At 41.2% G+C, this 25825-nt stretch overlaps 1 protein-coding gene across 2 annotated transcripts in view; it reads right to left on the reverse strand.

Annotated features, from left to right (window-relative positions):
- CUBN (cubilin) overlaps positions 1-25825 on the reverse strand; it is a 143516-nt gene that overhangs the window by 79401 nt on the left and 38290 nt on the right. For both annotated transcript variants that reach the window (XM_061346130.1, XM_061346129.1), the window contains exons 24-28: positions 25474-25634; positions 24763-24944; positions 23997-24153; positions 21458-21645; positions 7539-7698 (exon numbers count right to left, since the gene is read on the reverse strand). In XM_061346130.1, coding sequence (XP_061202114.1) covers positions 7539-7698; positions 21458-21645; positions 23997-24153; positions 24763-24944; positions 25474-25634 — 848 coding nt within the window. The remainder of the gene's footprint in view (positions 1-7538; positions 7699-21457; positions 21646-23996; positions 24154-24762; positions 24945-25473; positions 25635-25825) is intronic.

Consider the following 25825-nt stretch of genomic DNA (forward strand, 5'->3'; position numbering starts at 1 on the left):
AAAACCACCTTTTAAACACAGGAATTCCCACAATTGAACACAGTTAGCTATAACCCAGGAAAACCTTTACGTAACCGATGTTGACCTCACAGATTAATTGCTACAGGCTCAGCTCTTCTCCTTTTTTCCCCACCTTGCTGCACAAGATGCTCCATAACCCTGAGGAGGCCTCCATAACCCTCAATCAAGAAATAAAAGAAGCTTTTAAGTGTATTTTGAAACCAATCCTGGCTTTGGTCCCTCTGGAGAGAGAAACAGAAAAGGGTAGTACACTTGCTTCCTTGAGGCCTGCCAGCACCGCTGGGTAAATGTTAAACTCCTAAAACTTTGATATCCATGAACATTTCAGCAGAGAGACAGAGAGGAAGAAAGCTTCAGTGTCACCCACCACCCCATTTTTTTTCCCCAGTGCCATCAGAAGATGGCCCGAGTTTCCTCAAAAGAAACCAGGTCATTGGGTTTTTATAACTGGAGAAAAAAAGAGGTGTCAGCAGGGGGAGAGCCTTAGAGCTGAATTTGCAGGGGGACTTCACTCCCTTTCCTTTCTCTCAGCAGCAGGAGTGACACAGCTGCTGAGGACAGACCTCAGGAGGGGAAAGCAGCCTCTCCAGCTTGGGAAACAGAGCAATTTCTCAACAGACTGGATGGCTGGGGTCCTGAGGGGGTGGGAAGGGGAAGGCAGGGAAGTTTCATCAGGCAAGAGCAAAGCCAATTGCTATTTAACTCAGCCTGAAGAAAGCTGGGAACATTTTAAAACTAAACAGGCAGTTATGACTCAGCTTCTCCTACTGAGAATTTCCTGATAGCCATAAAGACATGGTTTTTATTTAAACCCAAAATGGCTCAGACGAGTGGAAAGCTTGTGTGCTGTGCTTTGAGGCACAGACCTTACTTTCTGTGCAACCCTTGCAGGTAGCATTCAGATCACTCACGCTCCCTCTCCAGGGTGGTTTATATTTTCTCTGAGCTCAATCAGTATTCTCTGGATGGGGCATGTGAAGCACATGAATAAGAATGTCAAGCTGTCTTTAATGTTCCATTCCTTTTCTTCCAACTCTAAATGTTCCCAGAAAAAGCTTTTTTTTTACAAGAGAAGTGATTCTTCTTAAGTGCTCCAGTAAATTGGAGGTAAAGCCTAGATCTCTCTGATTCAGTTCTTATAATGAATGTGCTGAACTCATGTTGCCAATCATTTTTCAATTGTTTGCAAACAATACAAAATTCCTTGAGTTTATGCCTAAGTATTCACTATTAACAGGTAAAAAAAGGACTCACTGATCTTTGCAAATATGTGAACTTTACACCTGAACTATACTGAGTGACCTGCAAGCAGAAACCTCCATATCAGAGCAGAAACATAATCTCTGAGGTCTCTGGCCAACTGGCAGAAAGTCTATACATTATGTTCCTGCTCTCATACAGATGAGGTAGGGATTAGTTCTGTTGTACACTTTTTAAAATATGAATGCTAGATGATTTTAACAAAATATTTACAGAAATACTTCAGAAATTAAAACAAATGTTCCTGACTTTAAACTCAATTACAATAGAAAAACTTGTTGAAATGCTCACAAGCATTGTATGTGAAAGATTTCCAGGCTTAGAATGGAAAATAAATAAATAAATGAAAGGAATTGCCCAGGAATGTCATTTCAAAATGAGAAACAAACATCTATTAACCAACATTGCAGCTTGTATTTCAGTTCCTGGAACACTGCTATTCACAAACTTTTTGCCTTGAATATTTTAAAAAGGAGAATTTAGAATTGATCCCTGATTTATCTAGTGTCTTCCCCATTTTCATTACCCACAGAATTCTTGTAGCATTATGCGTTTCTGTAATTACATCACAGATACAAGCCATGAAGGAAAACTAAACTGTAGGTATTTTTCATACTGTTTGTGCATTACCTGTGAAGACAGGTCCCCTGCCTTAAGATGCTTATTCTAGGCTTTGAAACCTGCCTTGGTAGATACTTAAAATAATCAGAAAATATAGCAAACAAATTACATTCATATGAATGGTGTTCAGGCTGAAAATGTAGAAGGAGATGCAGATGCCTGTTTATTTATATGCATACATGAATATACGTATGGATTTTGCATTTAAAGGGAAGATTTAAGGAGAAATGCCAGTGCTGGCTTTTTGAAGAATACATTGGCATGTACAATATCCTTTTCCTATTCTTTGAGCAAGTGAAGAAATACATTTTGATTTAACCTGGAATGTCATTTCCCTACAAAAGTAGCCTTCCTGCTTCATTAAGAGTTTGAAATTGGACAAGTTTAACGGAAATGTAAGCTTCTCAGCTAATTAAACTTCTTCCATCTCTGACATCACCATTAAAGGACTACAAGCCTCCCCTAATGCTTACATTTGCCTGCAAACATCAGATTACAATTTGATTCCGTTCAAATAAATGGGATTTGTGCTGTTTATGACAGCAAAGTAAGAACTATTTGGCCTTTAGGGGTAAATAAAAATGAGGAAGCAAAACCTATAAATTGCTGCACGACTTCAGCTCTCACTGAAATAATAGCGGATGATCTGAAACCATTGTGTTCCTAGTGAAAGTTTTTCTCAGCACAGAAATGCACCATCTTGCTTTATGTGGACAGACAGATCGACAGCTGCATTGCCAAGAAGTTTCTCGCAGCAGAGCTGCATGTGGCATATGCTCACTTTGTGCAGTCATTTTGGAAACTTCAGCCCAGCAGCTAAAGTGAGGGGAAAAAAAGGAGGGGAAATACTCTTTTAGTAGTGCAAAGGTCCCTGAATTCCCTTGAAAAATGCTTAAAACAACTACCTGACATGGTGTTAGTTGCTAGGAAATCAGACAACAAACAGAAAGCTCAGGAAACATGTATTTGGTGACTTTGTTTTCCTCTGGATAAAACTCTAAGTAGTCATTGAAGATTGTGCAAGGGATGATTTATAGACTTTCCATATTACTTACTGCCTGTCTGGTTAGCAGATGGTGTTCATTAACCAAAGAAGAACCCCTATTCTCATAAATAATTATAGCTGAATAAAGAAGTGGAAACCTCTATTATTTGCAAGGTTTTAAGATTTATTCAGGGGTATGTTTAAGCCACATGCTAGAAAAATCCCCCCCATAAGTTTAAAGTGAAGTGGCACTGCTCCTGTACAATCAGAGTTAGGGAAATAAAAGGATTCAGAGTTCCATTTGTTGTGCTCATGGTAAAATATTTCAGTAAGTGTTAACTGATTCTGGCTGCAAAAAGCATGTAGTATGAATACTTGCCTGTACTACACTCATACTAGCATGAAGTATAACTTCGATTCGATTCTGAAGTGTTTTGCTCTCTTGAGTAGGTTTAGTTCATAAGTGGAGCAACTGGGATTATTTTTGCGGTGAGGGTTTATGCAAGAGAGTAAAAATTCAAGTGAGAATTTGTTTTGTTTGTTTGTTTCTTCCTTCTGATTTGTTAATCACTTCCGTAGCTTTGGTTATTGTTTTATCAGCTTCCTGAGCCCTGGTATTTTCTTCAACATATTCCACTCTGAATTTAGCAGGATTTATTACAAGTAGATAGACTATTGGAGCCCAGAGGCATAAAGGCAAATTCAGGCATTTAAACAGGAGCTGAATCCTCCAAGATAGATAGTAAATGACCATAGTTCCTATATCAGCTTCCAGTGTTCAGTGTTAAAAAAAAGCATAAACCCCAAACATTTTCTAACACTGATTGAACTGTTCAGCAGCAAGCATTTTAAGAACATTTTGGCCTCTATTCTTATATATTATTTTGGAGGGGTAGGAGAAGTTCCAGCTTGTGGAAGAAACAGAAATGAATAAATTCGTATCTCTCACAGAGAACATGTCCATGATTTTAATAGCCAGACTGCAATACAAAAAGCTAGCTCTGGCCAGGGTAGCATCCACAACTCAAAACAACTGCTCAGGACTTCAAAAGATCAGACCCTGTGCTTCCTTAGACTTAATGTGTCAGAAAGGCACTGAAAAGGAGGAGTCATTTCAAAAACCAAACAAATGGCAATTTCTCAAAGGCTGAACAAAAAATCACAGCTATGATTCAGGCTTAGAAAATCTGGGACTCAGCCCCTTCATCGACCTGCAATGCAATATTCTCTCCAGCAATCCTAACCGATGCCTCGCAAATGTCTGCTGTGAATGACTTTTGCATCATACTCTAATCTTTGTTTCTGCTGTGCTTCTCTGCAGAACTAAGAAACTGTTTCACACTTAACCTGGCATACATACTGAAAACACCAGTCTTTAGTTATTATATGCCTTCTAACAGTTTTCATCTACTGAAAATACAGACCCAGATTAATGTAAACTTCTCATGAATTAAGTGGCTTTCTCCATACCCTGTCCATCAAACATTTCCAAAGGAAATACAGCACGAAGAACATTGTGGTGAAGGAAATGAACAGTTCAATACTCTGGGGCTATGTAATTCTTTTCTCAATAGTGTTCTTTGCTTCTTTTTTAGAGGGGGAATTAGTATGCAACAAAATAGCATAGTGGGCACAAATTCTGACTATGCTGAGAAGAGCCAATTACATTTATAAGCTGTAATGATAATCAAGCAGCCAAATGAGTAAGCTTCCAGTGACATGCAGATATATATATAAAGCAGTCAGCTCCCACACACGCATTGCTTAATAAGGTAAGTGACGGGTCTAGGAAATATGTGTCTTCTCAGATAGTGGCAGTTGTCACTGGTGTAATTTTGCACTGAGAGACCTTTGTCCTTTTGGCCTCCTGATTTTTTTATTTATTTTTTTTTAAGGAAAGCAATTCACTTGGTGTGCTGCTTTCTGCAGCATCCAGACTGTTACCAAGAGTTTGTTCTTTCTCAAAAGGGCCAATATATGCCCCAAAATGTATTTGCCTATATTAAGCTTCTTGATAAACAGAAGTGTAATGGGCACTTTGCAGATTCAAGCTTTCCTCTGGTGAATAATCCTACTGAGGCCTTGGCTGCAGAAGAAAACATTAGTGATTTAGCCAAACCACAGCCTCGTCAATGAAGGTCCTTTACCTCAGATGAACAGTGTTAGTTCTGAACCACAACCATGTTTAAGCTGAATCCTACATACTACAGCTTTCCATCCAATTTAAATTATATAGGACACTTTTAAGCATAAATAACAGCGTTTTCCTAAAATCAGTTACTAATTCTATTTTTGGGAAAGCCTAAAGACTGGATTTCCTTCATCAACTCAGCAACCAAAAAACAGTGGCTCAGCAACTGGAAAGATCAGATGCAAATATTTCAAATCAGAACATTTCAGATTTGTGTCATGTGTGGCAGGAAGGGCTGCTCGTGTTAGTTATCAATGAAGTAAGCTTCTGGCTTTTTTTAATCAGCCTGTAACTACAAGCAGAGCTGCCAGAAAGAGTGTCTGAAGTTAACACAGTATCAGGCACATAGTGGCAAATGTAAGCGCTGCTCTCTTTTATCACGAAAGCATGTGAATGTCCTTGATATATATCTCAGAGATGCTTCACCACTGCCAGCACATGGACAGCCTAAAAAATAGTTCACAGCATCTTGAACTCTAGAGCGCACATTTGTCACTTGAGCAGAAGTAAAAGCTCTTCTCTCAGCAATATTTATAGCTTTGCTATTTTCTTGTCAGGTGAGATGTTACCAGATCCATTTTTAGATTCTCTTGGGGATTTGCCTAAGAAATACCCAACTCAAAGGCTGCATCTCCTGATGAGTTCCCCTAGACAAGAAGACTTTCTCCAATGAGGGTTTTTTTTTTTTTTTTCATTTGAAAGATTTTCAGAAGGGAGAAGCAAATATAACACCCTTACCACAAGAAAATATCTAATTTTATCCAGGATAGGGCAATGGTATATTCCCAGACAATGCAGCCATTGAGGGCAAGAGGAATACCTATCTGTACATTACACAGACTGACAGAAAAAGGAGGTGCCTGCAATGAACAAAAAGACAACAACTGTAGTCAGCTCTGGAAAAACTTGCACTTATATGACAGGCTATAGGGAGTCACAGCTGTGATGTTCAGAGCCAGCAATGGCATTCCCTAGGAGCCAGGCCTATCTGAACCCACTACCCACCGCTTAGACAGAGCCCTGCATTAGCAGCCTGAGCCCTGTGCAGGGTCAGGCCACAGTTTAAAGTCCAGGACTTAGCAGAGGGGCAATGCTGTCTGACAGAGAAGTGAATGTGTCAGTGCAGAAAAAGAGTACAGGGGGATGGGAGAGGGCTGGAGAGTCCGGGAAACGTTTAGAAGGGGACGTGGGGGGAAAGCACAAGAGAGCTTACCACGCAGGCAGATTCTGGAAAGCTTTGGGAGCTTTAGAAAAGCGAGTCAGCCCAGCACCATGGCTACTGTATGGAGCTGATGTCATCTGGCTGTGCATAAAAGCCTCCACTTTTTCTTCTTTTGTGCAGTCCCAGAATGACATCACCTCGAAGCACAAGAATGTACCTTTGTGCTGCAGCACTTCCCCTGCTGGCTCCTGCCACCCATCTCACTCCTCCCTCTTATGTCCCTCCTTTGCCCAGAAATGCTCCTTGACCTCCGCTTAATGCAAAACACCCCTGTCTAGCCAACGAGAGCCCTTTGGGAGCCCACAAATGACAGCAGTCTGTGGTAGCATGGAGGAGCTCCTATTCAAACAACATACAGCATGCCATACACCTCAGCAACCCACAGTGGGGCCTCTGCAGCTGATTTCAGCTGCTTTACAATGCTGCCAAAGCTGAATGGTGTGAACTGATTAGGCAGACAGGGCAACTGTGGCGATTTAATTATTTTCAAGGTTGGATACTATTTGATGGGATGTACAATGGTACACGATTTAATCTTGTTACAGCCCAATATTGCTGTTAAATAAGCAGAGTGAAAAAGTTGCATTTGTAGCCTCACTTATGTAGAAACTGAAAACATAGTTTGCAATTGTACAGTCATTAACAGACTTGTTTATAATTAGCACGCATGCTTGCCTATTTAATAAGGCCCATGATGGTCTTTGTGACATGCAAGAACAAGAGAAAAATACCCAAGGCCCTGGCCAGTGTTATTTCATGCAGAGAAGAGGGGTGAGGGGCAGCTGGAAGTGAATGCACTACCCAAGAGAACAAGCATCACTAAATAAAACTGAAGAGAAGCCTGCACAGAAAACACAAGTCTATAGGAATGGGGCAAACTGAGGGCTCAGTGTTTCCCATTAGAAAGCCCACGTCACCCACAGTTCCCCTCTAATAGCACATTATCTCCTGTTCAGCACAGAAATTGTGCAGATGCCACTCATTCCTGTGCCTACTCCTGCAAAAGAAAGTATATTTCACTTACAGCTTTCAGTCCCTGATGAGGTAATGTCGAAGGTGTGCATGTGCAGAAACATCCACTGGGAAAGTATGTCAGGAATTATGAGGAAATGCAATGTTTTTAGAGCTGTAATGGGTTATTTCTACTTAGATGGCATAGGGTGGCATAAGCTGTGACTCCATTACACAAACAGGGAAGAAGGAAACATATCTTCCCAGAGGAAACCTGGCTAACTTACCATTAACATTCCACAGCATTTGGAACCCACTTCTAGCATTCAGTCCATCCGAATAAAACTCCACATGAAGGCTGGTCCCGGTAGTGCTCCCTGCCAGAGGAAGAGATTGTCCACAAAAAGTGCCTATCAGGTTGGATTGTAGATCAGGCCCATCATAGAGCTGAAATCAAGCAAAAAATATCTGAGTAAGTAAAGAGCAGCTCCCAATTCTAAATGTCTTGTACAGGATGTCAAATAAAAAACAATGAGACTTCTCACACTGGTCACCTTTGCACAGCAATATGAGCTCTGGGGAGCATGGAGAGACTTGTAGGAAATGATGAGCAAATATGATTGCAATATGTCTTTAAACCTGGCTGCACACTGTGTCCAGTAGGAAGGTTTTGCTGTTTCTGTTTTGATGTGTATTGGGGGTTGTTGGGGAAGAAGATAAAGGGCAAATGGCAATGAACCAAAATAGAAAGAAAAAGAGGATGTCACCAGCCTGATTTGACCATGCAGTGCGCCTGATAGTGCCTCCAAACCCATTGGTGACAGCTCTGTTTACATCTCCATTTCTTTAAGACTGCACTCAGATGATTTCAGGACTGATTGAGCTTGTGATAGAGAAAACTAAGCAGTCAGCATCACCAGGGCCTCCCAGAGTAGTGACAAACTGAAACCCAAAACCAAAGTAAAGCCTCAAAAACCACAAGGCAAACTTCACATGTGTTTATTTATTATTTCATGACCTTATCCTGCTTTGGACTGCGCTCTGAACATTTGTACTTAGAAAGACCTTGTTTGATCACCTAATCATATTCTATGTGATGGTATTTTGACAGTGTGTTGGCAGCATGAAAATCTTTCTGTTCCCCAAATACAGGCAAGAAACCCCTCATCCCACTCTTAAAGCATCACTGATCTAAAAAGCCCCAACAAAGCAACAAGAACCCCCCCCCAGATTGCTGAGGAGATATTCCTAAGTATTGACTAAGTATTCCTTAGTGTTCCTAGTATAAGCTAGTATGAAGCTAGTAATATTCTCACATTTAAATTAAAACATTTAATACATGTTTTGATGGGGTGATATGTGAATGCTTAGAGCTTTTTAAGCTTCTTTACATCAGTTGTCTCAAAACTGGTTTAAAGGGCTTTTCAATTTCTAATTTTGTGACTTTGTCCAAATCCAGTAAATCACACTGAATCCACATCAATGCTCCTCACCAAATACCCCACTGCTCAGTGTCATTTTTCAGGGGTGTGGAGTACAATATTCGCAAATCTGGTAAAAATGAGACATTTTAGCTAAATTGCCTTTGACTTATAATATCAGATTGCTAGCTGTTGTAAAGTTAGAAGTTCTTTATTTATGTCGACTTCAGTTACTGGAGTTCTTACAATTTAGTGAAACAGCAACCCTCATGTCTTTTTTATCACTTTGCCACAGTTCATCTGACATTCTGTCTCACAGATCACATCTTCCTAATACAAATTACTGGCACAAACACTATGTCTGAACATTCTCATTGTGATTTTTTGGCATGCTTCCTTTCAGAATCTCAACAACAACTTTTTTTTTTGTTCTGAAGCCATCACCATAAAGTTCTCTCTATAGAAAAGAATCAAAACTACAGTCTCTAGAGAAACAGCTAAGGTTTATTTGTCTTTGCTTTCCATTCAGATCTCTTCTCCAGATATCTCTGGTTCCACTAAGAATTCTTTTACACTCAACACCCATAGTGTAGAAGTATATTACAGTAAATAATGATTAACCACGCTAGCTACTGAGTTTTGCACGTTTTCTAGCAGACCCACATATGGGAATGTGTAATTAAACTCTCATCTTTTCTGTTTGAGATCCTGGTCTTGCAGAACCTTCAGAAATCATCTTATTGATTTAAGACATAGTTGGGGGCAAGAAATCTACACAAATGGTTTCAAATCCTCAAGCAGACTGTCTAGTTTGAATGTCTTTTCTGAGTAAAAAATGAACTGAGTGTAGTTCAGCCAGAAGTTAGGGGCAAATAGGAGAAATATATCATGGTCTATTTTATGGCTGCTGACCATGAATCTTTAAGGTTTTCAATCCTCTAGTACAACCAAAGGCTCAGAGCACGAGAAGTGTATTGGAACTTGAGAACTATCACTCCTTTTGGTATGATTTCTCTAGGGGAAACTGGAAAAGCTTGTAAGTTTCTGATTACAGGCACACTGCTGAGTTCTTGCAAAGCACTGATCAGATGTATTTGATATCAGACATGAAATTGTCATAAGGAACAGATGTTAAGAAGTTGAACATCCACCTGTATTCTTTCCAAATGTAACGCTTGAAGGACCACCTGACAGACAGATGAGCTGATCCATGCCCACCATTACAGTTATGACCCTCCTCCAAGCCAGGCTGAGAGCTTTACACATTCTTTTATGGCTTAAGTTCAGCAAAATTAAATCAAGTCAGATCCAATTAGATTTTTTTAATAATACTTCCTTAGACAGCTTTGTGGTATATACTACTGATATTTCTGTGGCTTAAAGCCATGGAAACCTTACACCAGAAAAATATGAATGGTGAAGAATGAATCAGTGTGGAGACCATGAATCTGTGCTCTGAATAGAAGTATTTTTACTGTGTTAAGCCTCATATTCAACGATCAGCCATTAGCTTTAGTGATGACATTAAAAACCATTCTCAAGAGCTATGGACTAATTCATACCCAGAAAACTTCAAATCCAAACAAAAAGAAACCCCAACCTTCATGAGTCTCCTGCAACTCTGATTCATCAAGGGAATGTTATATTTATCTAAGACTGCAAATGTCACATTTCTATGTAATTTCCCCTTGAAACAGTCCGTCAGTTTTGCAAGACACAAAGAGTGGTTACTATGGCGATCCCTTCATGCGGCACTGCCCCGTGGGTCTGGGTTCAGAGCAGAGCTTCGCAGGAAATTCGAGTGCCTGGCCAGCTGTAACTGATTGAGGGAGGCAGAACCGCGACCACTAGAATTACTGTGGTGTTTTTCGAGCTGTCTTTCATTTCTAAATGAAGGGAGCAGCTGTGTGTTTTCACAGGGCATTCTGAACTCCTCAAACCACATTTTGCTCTCACACAAATTCGGGCAAGTGAAACTGAAGCTGAACGTGGATCTTACGAGACACAGTTTCTCTTCTGATCTCTGAGATAATGTTTCTCTACTAAGTGCCTGCTTTGTCATCTGTGCTATCGTAAACTGCTGCAAATCAAGGGAAGTTTCTTCCCCAGGCTACATGAGGCAAGGTACTCCCTTGGACTGTGCAAGACAATTGAATTTTGGAACAATTTATTAGCCGTTCCAGTCCCATAAGACTCTAGAAACCGAGGACTTGGCTCCCTCCCCGCTCTTCACTGCGAAGAAACGCTTGCTCCCATTCTGCATAGATAGTTGTTTCATAATTTATTTATTTGTTCAGACCTTTTGGCCCCCATCAGAAAATCCAAGGGCTTCGTAATCATTTTGGCAGACAATCTAACAGACAAACTATGCAAACAGCTGCAGCACATGATCAGATCTGTAGACTCCTCTCTAACTGAACCAATTACCCATCAGCATCCAGAGATCTCCTTTTCATCAGACTGCAGCCCGGCACTGGGCCTGGGGGGGATGTGGTACATTGAGATGAATTATTAGGCATGGGCTCAATAACTGTTACAAGAAACTCCTTATCAGGCTGCCTAGGAGCAAGCGTATAGGCTGATGCAGAAGGTCAGAAGGGGAGGTACTATCTCTCTAAGGGATGAATCAAGCTGTGGGACTGCCCTGCAGCAAAGCAGCAGCTGAAGAACATCTGCTGTACATTGGAGTGTGGCTGAAACAGCAGGGCTAGCCAAGGCTGCAGCAAGGGCTCGCCTTGGGCAGCAATCCCAGAGGAGACACCATGGTCACCAGTATTACATTTTGGCTCTTCTGACTCTTCAGCCTGGAAATATGCCACTGACACCAGTAATGGTGCTCTGGAGGCCACAGCTTCTCACCTCTCTTTGGAGAAAAGCAAAGCAGCATGACCTGTGCCACAGAGAAGCTCATTGCCAGAACTGGAGCAAGGGCTGAAGGACTGAGCATATGGAAAATGGAGTTTCTGCTGTGTGGAAAGAAATCACTCTCAAACAAATGGGAGGAAAGAAACTTTGAATGTGTTCCATTTGGGCATACTTGAACCATGGCCATTTTTTGTAGCTGAGCACTTTGTCAAGCTTACTCTTTCTTGCAAAGCGAGAATGGCAGGAGCCTTCCAGGTAGTAGGACTCCATCTGTTCAGCTTTCCTGTCAGAAAACTGATTTTTTTTTTTTTTTTAAATTTCTTAAGGCAAGATTTCCATTTTCTCCTGGAGAACTTTATTTCAATGAAAATGCATGTTTTTTCATCAGGAAAATTACTACAGAGGAAAAAACCACAGCCTAACCTGCTCTGTGAAGAAAGCTGCTTACATACATTAATTAGGCATAACACATACACTGGATCCACAGATGACTGGGTCTTCAAAGACAAACTTTCAGTATAATATGGGAGGAACATCCATTCTATAAATACTGACATTTCTCATTGTACTGTACCATAAACAAATCACTGCATAATTATGTGTAATTATATCAATAATTGCCTCAATTTGAGTCTTAAAACAGATTATTTGCAGTCTGAAAGCCTTTTTACAGGGACCAGCAACAACAGGGACCAACCCAGCCCTGGGCTCTATTTGCAAAACTCAGGAAAGGAGGTTGTGCCTGGATCGGTCCGGCATAGCTGTGAGTGTCCCACCCATTGCTGGAGCCTCTAGGACATCCTCGAAGAGCTGTTCTGACGCACACAAGTACCTCTTTCCTCTAATGGAAAGTGGGAAACCTGATATGGGATTGTTTTGACTGATCTAAGCGCTAGAGGCAGTGATTACCAGTATCTGAGCAGCTCTTCCTGAATAGGTCAGTTTTTGGAAAGGAAATTTTTATGTCATTGCAACAAATATGTTACAAGAAAACAAAAATGAAGCAAACCCCAGACAATACAATCATCATCCGAATAACAGAATGCACTCCAAAGTGAGATCACCATTAATCATGACAGCAAGAATTAACAAAAATAAAAATAAACCATTTCTAAGCAACACATTTCCTTCTAGAAGAACTAGAATGAAAGCTCAGAAACCTGCAGGTCTGTCAGCCAGAGGAAAGAAAACCAACAAACAAACCAAAACTCCAGGATGTGGCACATTACACTAGCTTAGCACCACAGAGGCATAGCCTTCATAGAAACAAAAGCAGCTTAAGACTCTGACTGGCTTACCCTCTGGAGCCTTGTTATGTCTGCACAAACAGAATACAATAAGATTAGGTTTGTGCTTCTGTGATGAGAAGTATTTGCAATTGCCACTAGTAAAAAGACATCCTTAAGAACTCAGCCTAAATAATGCTTTAATATGATTATTTAAATATGTTTATGCCCTAGATGACCTTTGATAAAACTCCTTGCTCTGACCACCATACACAAACTTCTTGTCTCCACACAATTACATGCTTTCACTATGCAACCGTTTTATTCTATACTATAATGGAGTTTGATATCGTGCATCACTACACACAAGCGCACTAGTTAATCTCAATGGGATTTATCTAACATATGGAAATACATAAATGTCTAGTTTTCTAATAGTAAGAGCTGCTTTTGGGTCTATGTTTGGCTTATAACCTGAGCCTGAAATACTCAGAGCGCTTTGAAAGTTTCAAGGAATGTTAAATTCCACACTGGCCTGCAGGGGTTATTTTTTCATATGAATTTTTCATCTCGTACATTACCATTCAATACTTTCTCAAAGAAAACAAGAAGTTCTTAGGGACTGTAGTGACAGGACAAGGGATAATGGGTTAAAACTTGAACAGGGGAAGTTTAGATTGGATATAAGGAGGAAGATCTTTACCATAAGGGTGGTGAGGCACTGGAATGGGTTGCCCAAGGAAGTTGTGAATGCTCCATCCCTGGCAGTGTTCAAGGCCAGGTTGGACGAGGCCTTGGGTGATATGGTTTAGAGCGAGGTGTCCCTGCCCATGGCAGGGGGGTTGGAACTTGATGATCTTAAAGTCCTTTCCAACCCTAACTATTCTATGATTCTACAATTCTAAGTTCTAATTGCAGGCAAATCTGCTCATTGCTGTCTTTTTAGGAAAGGCTTATTTCTCCAAATGATATAAAAATAATAATTTTCTTTCGCAAGGCTCTGGGTTTATTATAACAATGTAAGAAATGCAGGGGTGTATCTTTGGGCGAAATCTTAAGATTGTTTTTGATATAGGAGGAGGGAACAACTGGTGGTTAAGAAAGGAATGCCTAGGAGACATCCACCTCGTTTGTCAAACCAAAGACCTGCACTCAAAACCTTATTTGTTGAGCATAATATTTTAAATCGTGAAGCCTGTACAAGGAGAGCACCTCCACCTAACTGCCATGCTGTCTGGATGGAGAAGGTCTAGGCCACCTGCAATGGGGCAGTCCTGGACTCTCCTGCATGCATGCCAGACAGAGCAGGCTGAGTCAAAAGCAAGGAAGTCCAGTGCAGGAGTGCATCCAAAAAGCCTGCTTCTCTGCCAACAACTGTGGGTGCTTTGACCTCAAATCATGCCTACATTGCCTGGGGCAAACCCAGACTGCGCCCAGTCTTCCTGGTCCTGACCCTATGCCTCTCCCTGAGCTGCAGGCAGAGGTTTTGTGTCAAGGCCAACACCCAAATCGTCCCTGAAGTGTCTGTCCTGCCTTTGCTGACTAGGGGGCTGCCTGGGGATCCACAGCTTTGTGGCAATGAGAGCACACCTGCCTTGTCACAAGGCTATGGCTACTTTGATAGAGTGAGGGCTTTCGTCATCCCCTCAGAAACTCAGGTGGCTCCTCTGCAGTGAGAAGCCACTCGTGGTGAAGGGAGCAGGACTGCTTTTCAGCTTGGGACAATAATATTGCCAAACTTACTCTTCAGCAGAAGGTTGCTACTGCGGGAAAAGCTCCTCACAAAGAGACGGAGCCGTGCCTATGGACACAGCAGTCAGGGCAATGGAGAAGGTGCTCATGGTCTGAAAAGGCCAGGGAGGTCTGAGCAGTCTGCAGTGCTGCTGACTTAGGTGCAGGGCTGAGTGCTGCTCCTCACACGCTTTGCCAGCCCGAATGAGATGAGCTGCTGGAGCAAGCAACTCACACTGACACCACCAGAGGCCAGATAGGGCAGGATCCTCTCTGGGAATCCCCTCATGTGAAAGAATTTGCATCATACATAACCATGGCAACTAGGGAGAGCTAAAACTTGGTCTTGGCAAAACAAGATGAGAGAAAAGGGGAATATTCCTGCTTCCTAGGCTTTCAGAAAATCATGGGAACATGGGGAGAGGAAGGACAAGACCTTCCTTAAATTACATGTGGTTTTCTTTGAATCATCTGAGGGCTTCCTTTTGATGAGGGGAAGCTTCGACCAATTCAGATTGGGTTTCTCCAGCCACCATGTAATTTTGTATTGCAATGCCTGGGCTGAATATGATAAGCCACTTTATCGCACAGACAGGCTGTCCAGCAAAATTTGGAATACAGAAGAAGAACAGAGGGAAGAAGAATCCAGCTGCAACTTAGGTGAGTCCTTTCCCCAACAAGTGCCATTCACACTACCATCATACGGTACTGTTTCACAGTCACTTCACTGTACAGTGCCTTTTCCTGAAGGTACAAGCAAAGTCACATTGCTCTGAGCTGGCAGGGTGTGGAAAACACTGAGTCCATGAAGGTCTGACTCATTTTGTGTGTGTAATAGCAAAGTCTGTGCTGCCTTCACTCGTGCTTCTTGTCATCTGAGGTTTATGTAGGCAACACACAACCCTTTCATCACAGACAAACTTAGCTGTCTTGACGGGTAGGACTTTTTGTGTGCAGTTGTAAGCCTGCTTTAAGTAAACTTTCAAACAGCAAAGCCAAAGTGTACTTTGATTCTGTCAATGCAGGCAATTGGGGAAACAAAAATCTGAGCCCTGAGCCAGTCTTTTCTAGGGTGGGTAGCTTTTTGGACCAACACTCTCCTTCTAAGCATCCAGATGTCTCACTGAAATCAGGGCAACAGCTAGGATTTCCTTGTGTACCAATGGTGAGGCTGGCCACAAAAACCCAAGAACTGTCGCTTTTATCCTTACAGTCTTGCACTGAAGGACTTCTTCTGGAGGCCTAGAAAACCCTGAAGGAATTCAGGGATAAGCTGGCATACTGCCAGCTTGCAAGGTAATAGGTTAATGGATACTATTGCAGTCTGGCTGGCAGGCTGTAATTTGATGTTGATCTGCAGAACCTGGATGGGTATATTTAATATATCATCTGCTTTCCCAGGGTGATGGACTACTGGTGACGTTTTGTACACCAACGCATGGCCACAAGGAAAGTTATGCTCTGTGCTTGGAGAATTCCTGCAGCGATTTCAAAAGACACACTCATAAATAATATGTAATAATGTTAATCTCCTAATATGGTTTAATCATATTTACTAATTACAAGTACAAAAGAGAGTAAAACTAGAAACAGGGTAAGCTATTTTTCCCTATGATCAGCTAATAAAACAAGAGTATGACCAGATGAGTGCAAGCAACAACTATCTAATGAAGTATTCCCAGATGGAGAAAAAGGATATTATGGCACATCCCTGGAATGCTACTGTGGTTTAAAAAGGGAAAAAAAAAAAAAAGGACATATCCTGTTACCACCAGAAGGAAATTAAACAGTTCTCGGGAGCAGATGCCATATTAATCACTGTACTCATATATGATAAAATTCCACATATATGGGTGCAATAGTATTTTAACCACTCTGAACCTAATTTCTGAAAGAGTCTGGTCTGCTTAAGTACACTGTCAGTAAGCAAGCAAGGAAGTGATTTATTCCAAAGAGGAACTCAGTCTTGCCCTGCAGCAGAAGGGAGGCTACTGTTGTTATCAGGAAGTTGTTTGCCCCATAAGATATTCTTTTGCATGAACCCAATGATAATTCCGTCCTTGCCACTAGATTAATGTGCTGCCCAGACAGAAGGGGTGAGACTCAGAGAGCTCTAAAACTTATCTTGCTGTGTGACACAAGTTTACTATCTGCTTATCAGGCTGATGGCGTCTTGCAAAAGGCTGGCCAAGGTCTTCCTTATTAAAAGCAGATGCTTCTTCCTTGTATTTATTAAAAGCAGAAGCTAAACAGGCTGGACTTCAAGGGACAGTTGAACTTTGTGAGCAGAAGAACACAGAGGGAGATTGTCACTGAAGGACAAAGATTTAGTGGGTTTCAAATTATATTTCTCTTGGATATGAAAGGAGTAAATTCCAGTCCTACTGCAAGATTCTAATCTTCAGGGAAATAACATGACATTTTTACTTATAAAAAAGCTTTGCCTCTGTGGAGATTATGTTCTGTCATACTAAACAAGAAGCTAATTCATCATTAAAGATGGGGAGTTAAATATATGCATGATCAGCTAACAACCTGGTGAATGTAGAGGAAGGAATGACATTTTTATGTCATTGTCTGCAATATCTCACTTGCTACAGCCTGATGACTCCTCTAGAAAGGCTAATGTTAGGTTATTAAGCCAAGACACAGCACACAATATAAAGACCATCCAATCTAATTACAATTAGTGCCGCATCACTGGGAAACAGTCTGCTATTTGGTATGCCTTGTATTATATCATTGCCACTTCTGTATGTCTTTATCAGAAGCAATACATCTCATATTCTTGAACCTTTGCTGTAAAACTCCTTCTAAAATGTCACACATCCTGTGAGCATTACTAGCAATGAGGCAATATCTGACAGGCCATGAAACACTGTAGTATGCTGCTCAGTTTTTGAGAAAATGCTCATATGAGATTCATGCTGGAGACTGACATTATAAAAAACCCAGTTTTGCCTCCCTCCCACACTGCCCCTTCTCAGTTCCTGGCATTTATGCACAGGGGAAGAAAATGGCCACCAAGTGAGAAGAAAAGGTCATTTTCCTTCCTACCTGACACAGGTATAAACAGTTGTACATGCTGAAGCAGTAGAGATGCCTGCCCTGTCCAGGTCAGATTGAGTCAGAGTAACTCAAGGCTCTCTGCAGAGAGGGAATGCTGCTCACCATGAGTAATACGAGGCAGCTGCTACAAACAGCAGTCTGGCTCACAAGAAGCATCCCATGATCAAAGGACAAAAGGAAATAGGTAGCACAATGCATAGCTGACTTCTCATTGCACAGCTGTGACTGCATTTCAGTCTGGGACAGCCACTCTGTACTGGCATTTACTTGTACTCTTCAGACATCTGACTTTTTCCTTGTCCTATATCTCAAACAGTTATTTGCTCTAAGTGATGATAATAACTTTGACAACTGACAACCACTAGGAATACTTGTGTGTAGGAAAAGGTTTCGGCTTTGTCACTATTCTACATGTTTAATTTCTGACTTATATGCAGACCAAGCCAGGGAGCAAATAGCAAATTAATATTGATTGAGGGCTTGGCTTTGTGAGCGAAGATTTGGGAAGGGCTTTACCCACGCTTACTACAAGCACGATGATCAAGGGCAATGTGGGATAGGCAAATCTGGTTGCAAAAAAGTGTGCTTAGGCAACCAGGAAGTTTCCGACCAGGACTGTCATCTGCGCAATCTCGAGCTACCCATGCCCTGGTCCACCCACATGCAAGGTTGGATCTGCAGCTTCCCATGCACCTTGTCACCTACTGTTTCGACCCTCACCTGTCCATACAGACAAGTGAGAGTAAGCCCTTCCAGCCTGCACAGGGGATTTTTTAGGTGAGGGTCAGCTTGAGCAGAACTGGCCCTACCCTTTACACCTGAGGTTTATGTGCCAGGGCCTAGCGAGCTAGGATGGTGACAGCAAAGTCCTCAGGTCATAGGTTTTGTAAGAGTGTCCTTCTCTTACATGGAAGACCTTTCAAAGCTAGATGAGCTCCATCTGCTCGGGTTTGAAGTTAGGAGTTTTCCTCCTCCTATGAGGAAGGGCTGTCTTCACTAACGAAGATTCAGGAAGGGCTTTAACCCACACATTCTGAACAAGATTGTCATCTTCTGGGTCGATCTCAAGCGAGCAAAGTAATATATTCTGTGTATATCAGACTGAATTAGTCATGAGCCAAAACGCTGCTCTTGAATACTACATGTGTTCTTGGGTCAGAAGTATAAGTAAGTCACAATTAAACTCAAAGCTGAAGAACAAGCCCTTTTCCAGTATGGAGACTGGGACCAAACCTGCGAGACCAGCAGGATTTAGGAATGCAGCTTGCCCAGTCTAGCTGACCCCACCCCACCAAGCACTATGATTTTCTCCTCCAGAATTCAGAAAGACCTCAAAAAAATCAGAGCTCTAGTTTGAGACATTTACAATGGTCATAATAGTATGTCCACATACATTAAATCTTTTTCTCCCACTTTGTCTTCTTGGGGTTTTTTCCAACTGCCGTACCCTGCTCAGGCACGTCAGCTCTGCAACATTTAATCTCCATCACATACCACTTTCCCTTACTCCCTCTACCACCACAACTGTGATAATCACCTTATCCCACCTAACAGCTAACTCATGTCCTTGCCATCCCCAGCCTTCCATCAAGTAGCAGCAAATACTGTCACCAAGCCCGCTATCTGATAGCTGCCATGGAGCACCTCAGGCTGCTACTGTCAGGGCTGTCACAGAGCTAAGGAGACAAGTAGAATGTTGCTGCCTGCTGCAAGGGGCTGAGGTGGGAGAGCTGCTGCCACCAAGCCCAGAAGAGGCACCTAAAAGCTCCTGGGGAGAAAGAGCACCCAATCAGCACCAGTGCCCACTCTGGTTTGTGAGTGCAGATACATGGAAACTGCCTGAGCAGCAGCTTCCCATTTCCTCCAAGAAGGGCTCTGGCACATGGTCCACTCACCACCCACTTAACTGCAGTGAACAGGATTACACCTCTATTTACTCAGTGTTATACTCAGCCAGGGAATCAGAGCTTTCCCCTTTTAGGCCTCTTTGCAATAAAAGAATCTCAAAACTAGTATGTGGCACAAATTAAATTTATCTTAGATGAAGAGCTGTAAGTTGGTTTGGGTGGTTTTTTTCTTAACCTTTTTTCCAGTTTGCAGTGGTGTCAGTCTCCGCATGGATTTCAGACAAGTCCCAAGTATCTGCAGTTTGCTTAGAAAGTGAACTGCACACTTGTTTCAGCTGAATCCCCCTTTCCCCTACACCACAGAGCACTCAGATCCTTGCCAACATGCTCCCCTTTCACAAGACACAGGGTGCTAGCAAACATTATTCAGTTCCCTGGCTGGTTCAACCTTGTTCTCTTTTTTACACTATGGCACATATTTGTGCAGCATGCAACAACCAAATGAGAACATCTTTTCCAAGTGGTATTTCTTATTGGTATTTGGAGAAACATTTGTAAGTAATGTCACATGAACTGCAAATTAAAACCTCCTTAACACACTTCCATGACTGTTTTTTCCTTGCATTTTCCTCTTTCTACCCTCTTTGAGTCTATATTTTCTTTGACTGGAAGCACTGAAAAATTAAAACAAAGAGTGCAAGTACTTTGGTGCTCCCTGTCTCCTCACTCCCTCTGATATGTTTTATTTCTGTCCTTTTAAATGCTTTGAATGAGGTCTTGCCTCTGGCACTATTCCTTCAGCCTTGACTTATGTCTAGAATAGTGTCTTCTGGCAAGCCTCTTGCTCCTCACTGGCTGGCTACTGTGTGCAGGGCTCCTGCTTTTCATGGATCAAGGGCTTAGACATCTTGAGACTAGCACTGGCCTCTCCACTTGGCTCCAGTGTTTCCTTTTCAGTCTCCTCACAGAAATGAACCAGGGTTTAATAGTTTTCGATACAGTGCTCCCTTGTTTATTTTCTTCACATGTCTATTCTTTTTTTCCATTCCTGACCACAAAGAGAAGAAAGCTGGAAGAACACCACTTTTGCCAGTTTATTACCAATTTGTGAAATCTGGCATAGTAAGGAGGTAGAGGGAGCGAGGGAAGACATCTAGAGGGAAGAGATTAGCCCTTCACCAGGCCTGCTGGTGGACCTTCTGCAAGACCCCAGTATAAGTAAGCGTCCCCAGAAATGTGGGCATAATTCCTTAACCCTCTTTTTGGCTGTAAGTAGTCTTCTCTAACATTTCTCTAAGTATCAAATCCTCTTGTGCAAAACCTAAGTAGAGCACAGGGGCTAAGTGCTGCCATCCTGTACAAGGGTGAGATCTGAAGGATGGATTAGTTCAGCAAAACAGCAAATTTGTGGGCAGGAGATTATAATCCTGAGTACAGTAGTGGTCATAGCTACACTCTACTTTCCACAGTACAAAGTACAAAACTGAGAGAAAATATCTTTTCAGTTGCCCTAGAAATAAAGGTTTTGAGGAAATGAGAATAAAGGGTATTTGGCTAAATATTTTTCATTCTGTTTGTGGGCAAATGCAATTTCTTTCAGTTCCTTTAAAGAAGCAGATAAATTATGAAAGGGAAAATATGAACAGCAGTCAAAGCAACCCTCCCTTTAAAAATACAGAAATAACAGATTTTAAAGTTTTTAAACATTCCCCACTCCTTCTCAGAAAAAAACGAGAGGAAAATAATTGAGTTCATTGCTTTTTTGCAATTAATTTACTAATCTCAGGATTTCTTCTTCTTTACATGAAGGTGTCATGACAGCTCACTTCACCCAGAAAAGCCAGTGCATCTAACCTATAGTGGTAGCTAGATTCTCTGTAGCAAACCTAGGCACCTGCAAAGTGATTCATCCTCCCTGTTGCAGACTTGTCTTAAGGCAGGATGAAGTGCTCTCTGGCAATGCTTCACACCCTACTGATTGCAGAGGAAATAGTTTGGATTTAACACTTGAGATTTAATGACCAAATTTAGATAAGATAATTCATACCTTTAAGAAGTCACGGTCACAATCAGATCCATCTTCTAAATTGAAGGCTATAAAACTATAGTTGAGTGTGTTCCCCTTTGTAGTTTGGATTGTCCAGTTGCAGTGCTCATTTAATGGGTAGTTATTTGGATAATTTAAACTTTCCAATATGCCACGGCTACGATTAACAGTCAGTACATTCTGGCAAACTGAAAAAGAAGTGATAACAAATTGTATTTGTGCAGTACTTAACTAACCCGGTATCTCAAAAAATTACCAATTGGACTTACTGATAGCATTACAAGGTGAGAAATATTTTTATTCACAGATTAGAGAAGAGAAATCATGAAAAGAGAGAATGGTGACCTATTGAAGAACATATGCATATGATGCAACCAAAATCCAGGCTTTCCAAACGTGTCCTTCTTTTATGACACCTGCAGATTCATCAGCTGGGGAGGGTGCTTAACAAAGACTGACTAATGGATTAAAGTGGCTTATTTCAGCAAACTGGAAAAATATTATAATGCCTAGTTAAAGCAACAAATTGAAAGTATGCTACTTGTATTGGATTTTTTAGCTTCAAGAACCAGAACTGATGATTAAATTCTTTAAAAGGGAGCCATGATTTTCTTTGTGAGTCATCCAGTAGTATCCTAAGATAAGAACTGGACAATCACCTGGAGTAAAAAGAAATTAAACTAGCTAGAGAATGAAATTGCATTAGGTCAGTGAGTCTCATTTTCCTGTACCCATCTTTCACAGAAAATATTGATGTGGGCAGTCCCTCATCTGGAGACAGCATACAGTAAATATCAGGAGCAGACCTGTAATGCACAGAGAAGAAGTTGGAAGGAAGCAGGAAGTAAGACTTGCTGTTTGCTCTGTACAGCCAATCTGCATTGTTTGAACAGCGGAGATAACTGAGACGAGCTTGCAAACCGCTTCTACTGTCTGTCACTAGGGACAATACACCTACCTCCTGCAAAGTTTTTGATTCTTTCTAAATTATTTACAGAGCAGCAAGGTCTGTGTTTTTAGGGCTTCAAAATGCTCAGGATACAGCTGAAGGTCAGGGTCAGGTGGAGTGGAACTTGTCTGCAAAGCTACACTGAAGCATACAACTGTTTGAAAGGACAGGGTGAAGAGCACAAAAGGGATTTTGAAGAATGCAAGATGAGTAAAAGCTGTTACCCCCTGCCATCAGGATTTATTAGAAGCGTATCAGACACAACGGTGCCTTTGAATGTTAACCCAATTTCATGTTTTCATTTGCAATGATTTTCAATTCATCATTACATTTCTTTCATGTACACATAAATGCATCTGGCATCTAAGCATCCTTATTTTAGACCACTACTTCCTACATAATTTTAGCTTTTGGGTAAGACATTGAAAGCTTTCCCTGATGCATCTTCAGGAGTTAAATATGAATGTAAAATGTAGTTCACATTATCTGATAGCTCAGGTTGTACATCTGAGTGCTTTGAAAGTGCTCTTTCTATTTAACTAATGGAAGGGGGAGAGCCCTTCCTTTTCTAACAGATCTGTTTGACTTTGTCATATGAAAAGTACATGGTAGCTGAAACTGTGATATCTTTAAGAAACGAGGGAGCCAAAGCTCCATCTCTCTTCTAATTATTATATGTGCCATGTGTGGATGAATAGATTTGGGTTTTTCATAATCCATTTACTATTGTCTAAAACTAGGACAACTCAATGTCTATGAACCTGCAACAATGCCTATCACTTGGGCATGTCATATTTAGGGTATGCAAAAATACTTGTAAATCATTTTGTATGTAGTGAAGTTCCGTATCTTCCTACATACATTTAACTATATACGCTAGAGAGTATAAAGAGAAAAGTAAACACTGGGATGATATCCAAGCTTATGAGTAAAAACAAAATAGCTTTAATTTTTCATGTATCTTCTTGGATTTTTCTCCAAATGCTATTATTCTGATACTTCTGGGGTAGAAATATTTAACAAAAAAAAAAAAAGTTTGCAAGAAAGATGGAACCCTTACCATAAAATATAAAAAAATATACACTTTTTGAAGTGTTCCAGGTAGGCTAAATGATCCCAAGCACCCGCAATGATCTAGGATGACTCAAGGTAACTCATGTACCCTTTGCCATCCTACCTCACAGGCAGCTAGAAGGGCAGAGAAGCTTGTTCTATCTGCTTTCGCTGTTAAAAACTCAGGAGGCTGGGTGGGCAGAAGAGCAAGAGCAGTCCAGTCTACTACCTTATGGACTTCTAGCACCTGTTACTCTGAGTAAATCTGGAGTGGTAAGTGCTACTGGTGCAGGTAACAGAGCTAAAGCCACCTCACCAGCTTTCTTTCAGGGAGGAGATAATCTCCATCACAGGTAAATGGGCAGGTAGTTTTTAGCTCTCTGTTCTGTGACTGTAGCAGACAAGAAAATCTGGGTCAATAATATGCTCTATACATTGTCCCCTGTTCATAAATAGACAGCAACATGGGCTGCAAGAAGCAGTTTCAGGAACAAGCTGAACTGTAGAAACAGGTTCTTCTCACCTTCTTTTACATACCTTGTTTGTATGTGGCTAAAAAACCTCCACCTTGCAGACTGCTATCTGTCCTTAGTTTTACATACACGTTCTCTCCACTGGAACGGATGGGTTGTGGTATCTGACTCCCACAGAATTTACCTAGCTGTTTAGCATTACTGCTGTTGCCATCATACACCTAAAACAACAACAAACAGAGAATTTCATAAAGCTGACAGCATTACAAATACAAGTAATTTCCCCCTGACAAACGTCTGCTTGAGTGCATTGTTACACTGTATAGGAGAGGTTAAATTCTATTTCTGCTCAGAGGAAGCCTGACAGGAGTTTCAGAAACAAGCAGATCAGTAGAAAAACAGGAAACCAGTAGCCAAATAGTGATAGATTTTTAGGAGCTTATCTACCAAGAGGGGGAAACTGCAGTCCATTTCAAATCTGTTAAAAATATTCAAATTATTTATACAACAATTCAGATATGAAATTTGGAATTAACAATAGGGTTACTGACACTGTTGTGCTTTTTTCCTTGTAATTTAGCAAGACAGCATTCTAGGGCCTTCGCCCAAAACACAGAAAATTTAAAATGTATAGGCAGTTTCTTGTTTCAGTGGCCTTTTCTATCTGGGCATAAACTCTTTTCTTACCAGCAGCTACACACACACTGCTGCCTTACCTCTTAATGCTCTCACCACATACATCATTTTGTATGTGGTGAAGTTCCGTATCTTCCTACATGCTTTGAACTATATATACGTGTTTATGGAGCCAATTGTCACAAGGTACACACCGCAAGGTAGTCGAAGTTGCACTGTGGGTGATGCTCTAGATGGAACTGTTCAAACTGGATTTCGAATGGAGTTCCTCGGTTTCCTCTGAGCAACCAGTAGCACTCTGAACTGTGATAATACGGCATAGGGTAGTTGGGAGACATCAAAATACCAGATGTTGTTATCAAAGTTCCACCACAACCTGGAAATGGCAAAGAAACCAAACCAACCTTGAACACCTAGAAAAGCAGAGGATCGGATATGTTGTGCAAGAGTCACGCTACTGACCTCCTTCACATGCCCTGAACATCTTCAGTGATGCCCCCAAAAGGTGCATCTAGCCAATGGTGTTGTGAGCAGAAGACAGCCCATAGCACCTAGAAATATTAACTATCTAATTTGAAGAGTGCTCCCGATACATAGTTTATCTTCAAATAGAAACCTCTCCAGTAAATTCTTGGTTCCTGTTCTCTTAAACATACAAGAACATTGATGCTACACTATATCTAGGGAATAGTATATATTTCCCTGTGGAGAAAAAGAAAGCCTAAGGATCAAGAAAGTTGTATCCTTGATCTTAACACGACTATACTTTGCTGTGCAATTAACAGATAGATTTTAGAAGATGGGAAGCAGAAAAGATGTGGGGGGAAACATGAGAAATTAAATACATATGGGGGATCAAAAATGAGATGTGTAAAATGGTTTTATATTTGATGTGGTCTTTTTACCTGATGATGTACCGTCCCACTCTGCTGAAAATCCCCTTCTTGTGCCAAATCTGTCACTTACAAACTTTATCCACAGCTTGTTACTATGAGAGATTATAAGAGGAGGCAGGTCTGTGCTACAGTATCTTCCAAGAGAAGGAGAAGTTTCATAGCCTCCATCTCTAGAATGGTAGAGAAGAAATACCTTTCAAAGAGGGAAACCATGAGAAACGTTAACAAATCAAAAATCTTGGGATTCTTTCAGGCCTGGGAAAGACTAATCATGGCTCTTCATCTTCCACAAAAATACAGCTACCAAATACTGGATGAGTCCTGCTACTCACAGTAAGAATTCCCACTACAAGCAGCTACT

Source organism: Neopsephotus bourkii, unplaced genomic scaffold, assembly GCF_033783945.1.
Source record: "Neopsephotus bourkii isolate Nb327-2 ecotype Australia unplaced genomic scaffold, CSIRO-AGI_Nbou_v1 NB_257, whole genome shotgun sequence".
Taxonomy (NCBI): domain Eukaryota; kingdom Metazoa; phylum Chordata; class Aves; order Psittaciformes; family Psittacidae; genus Neopsephotus; species Neopsephotus bourkii.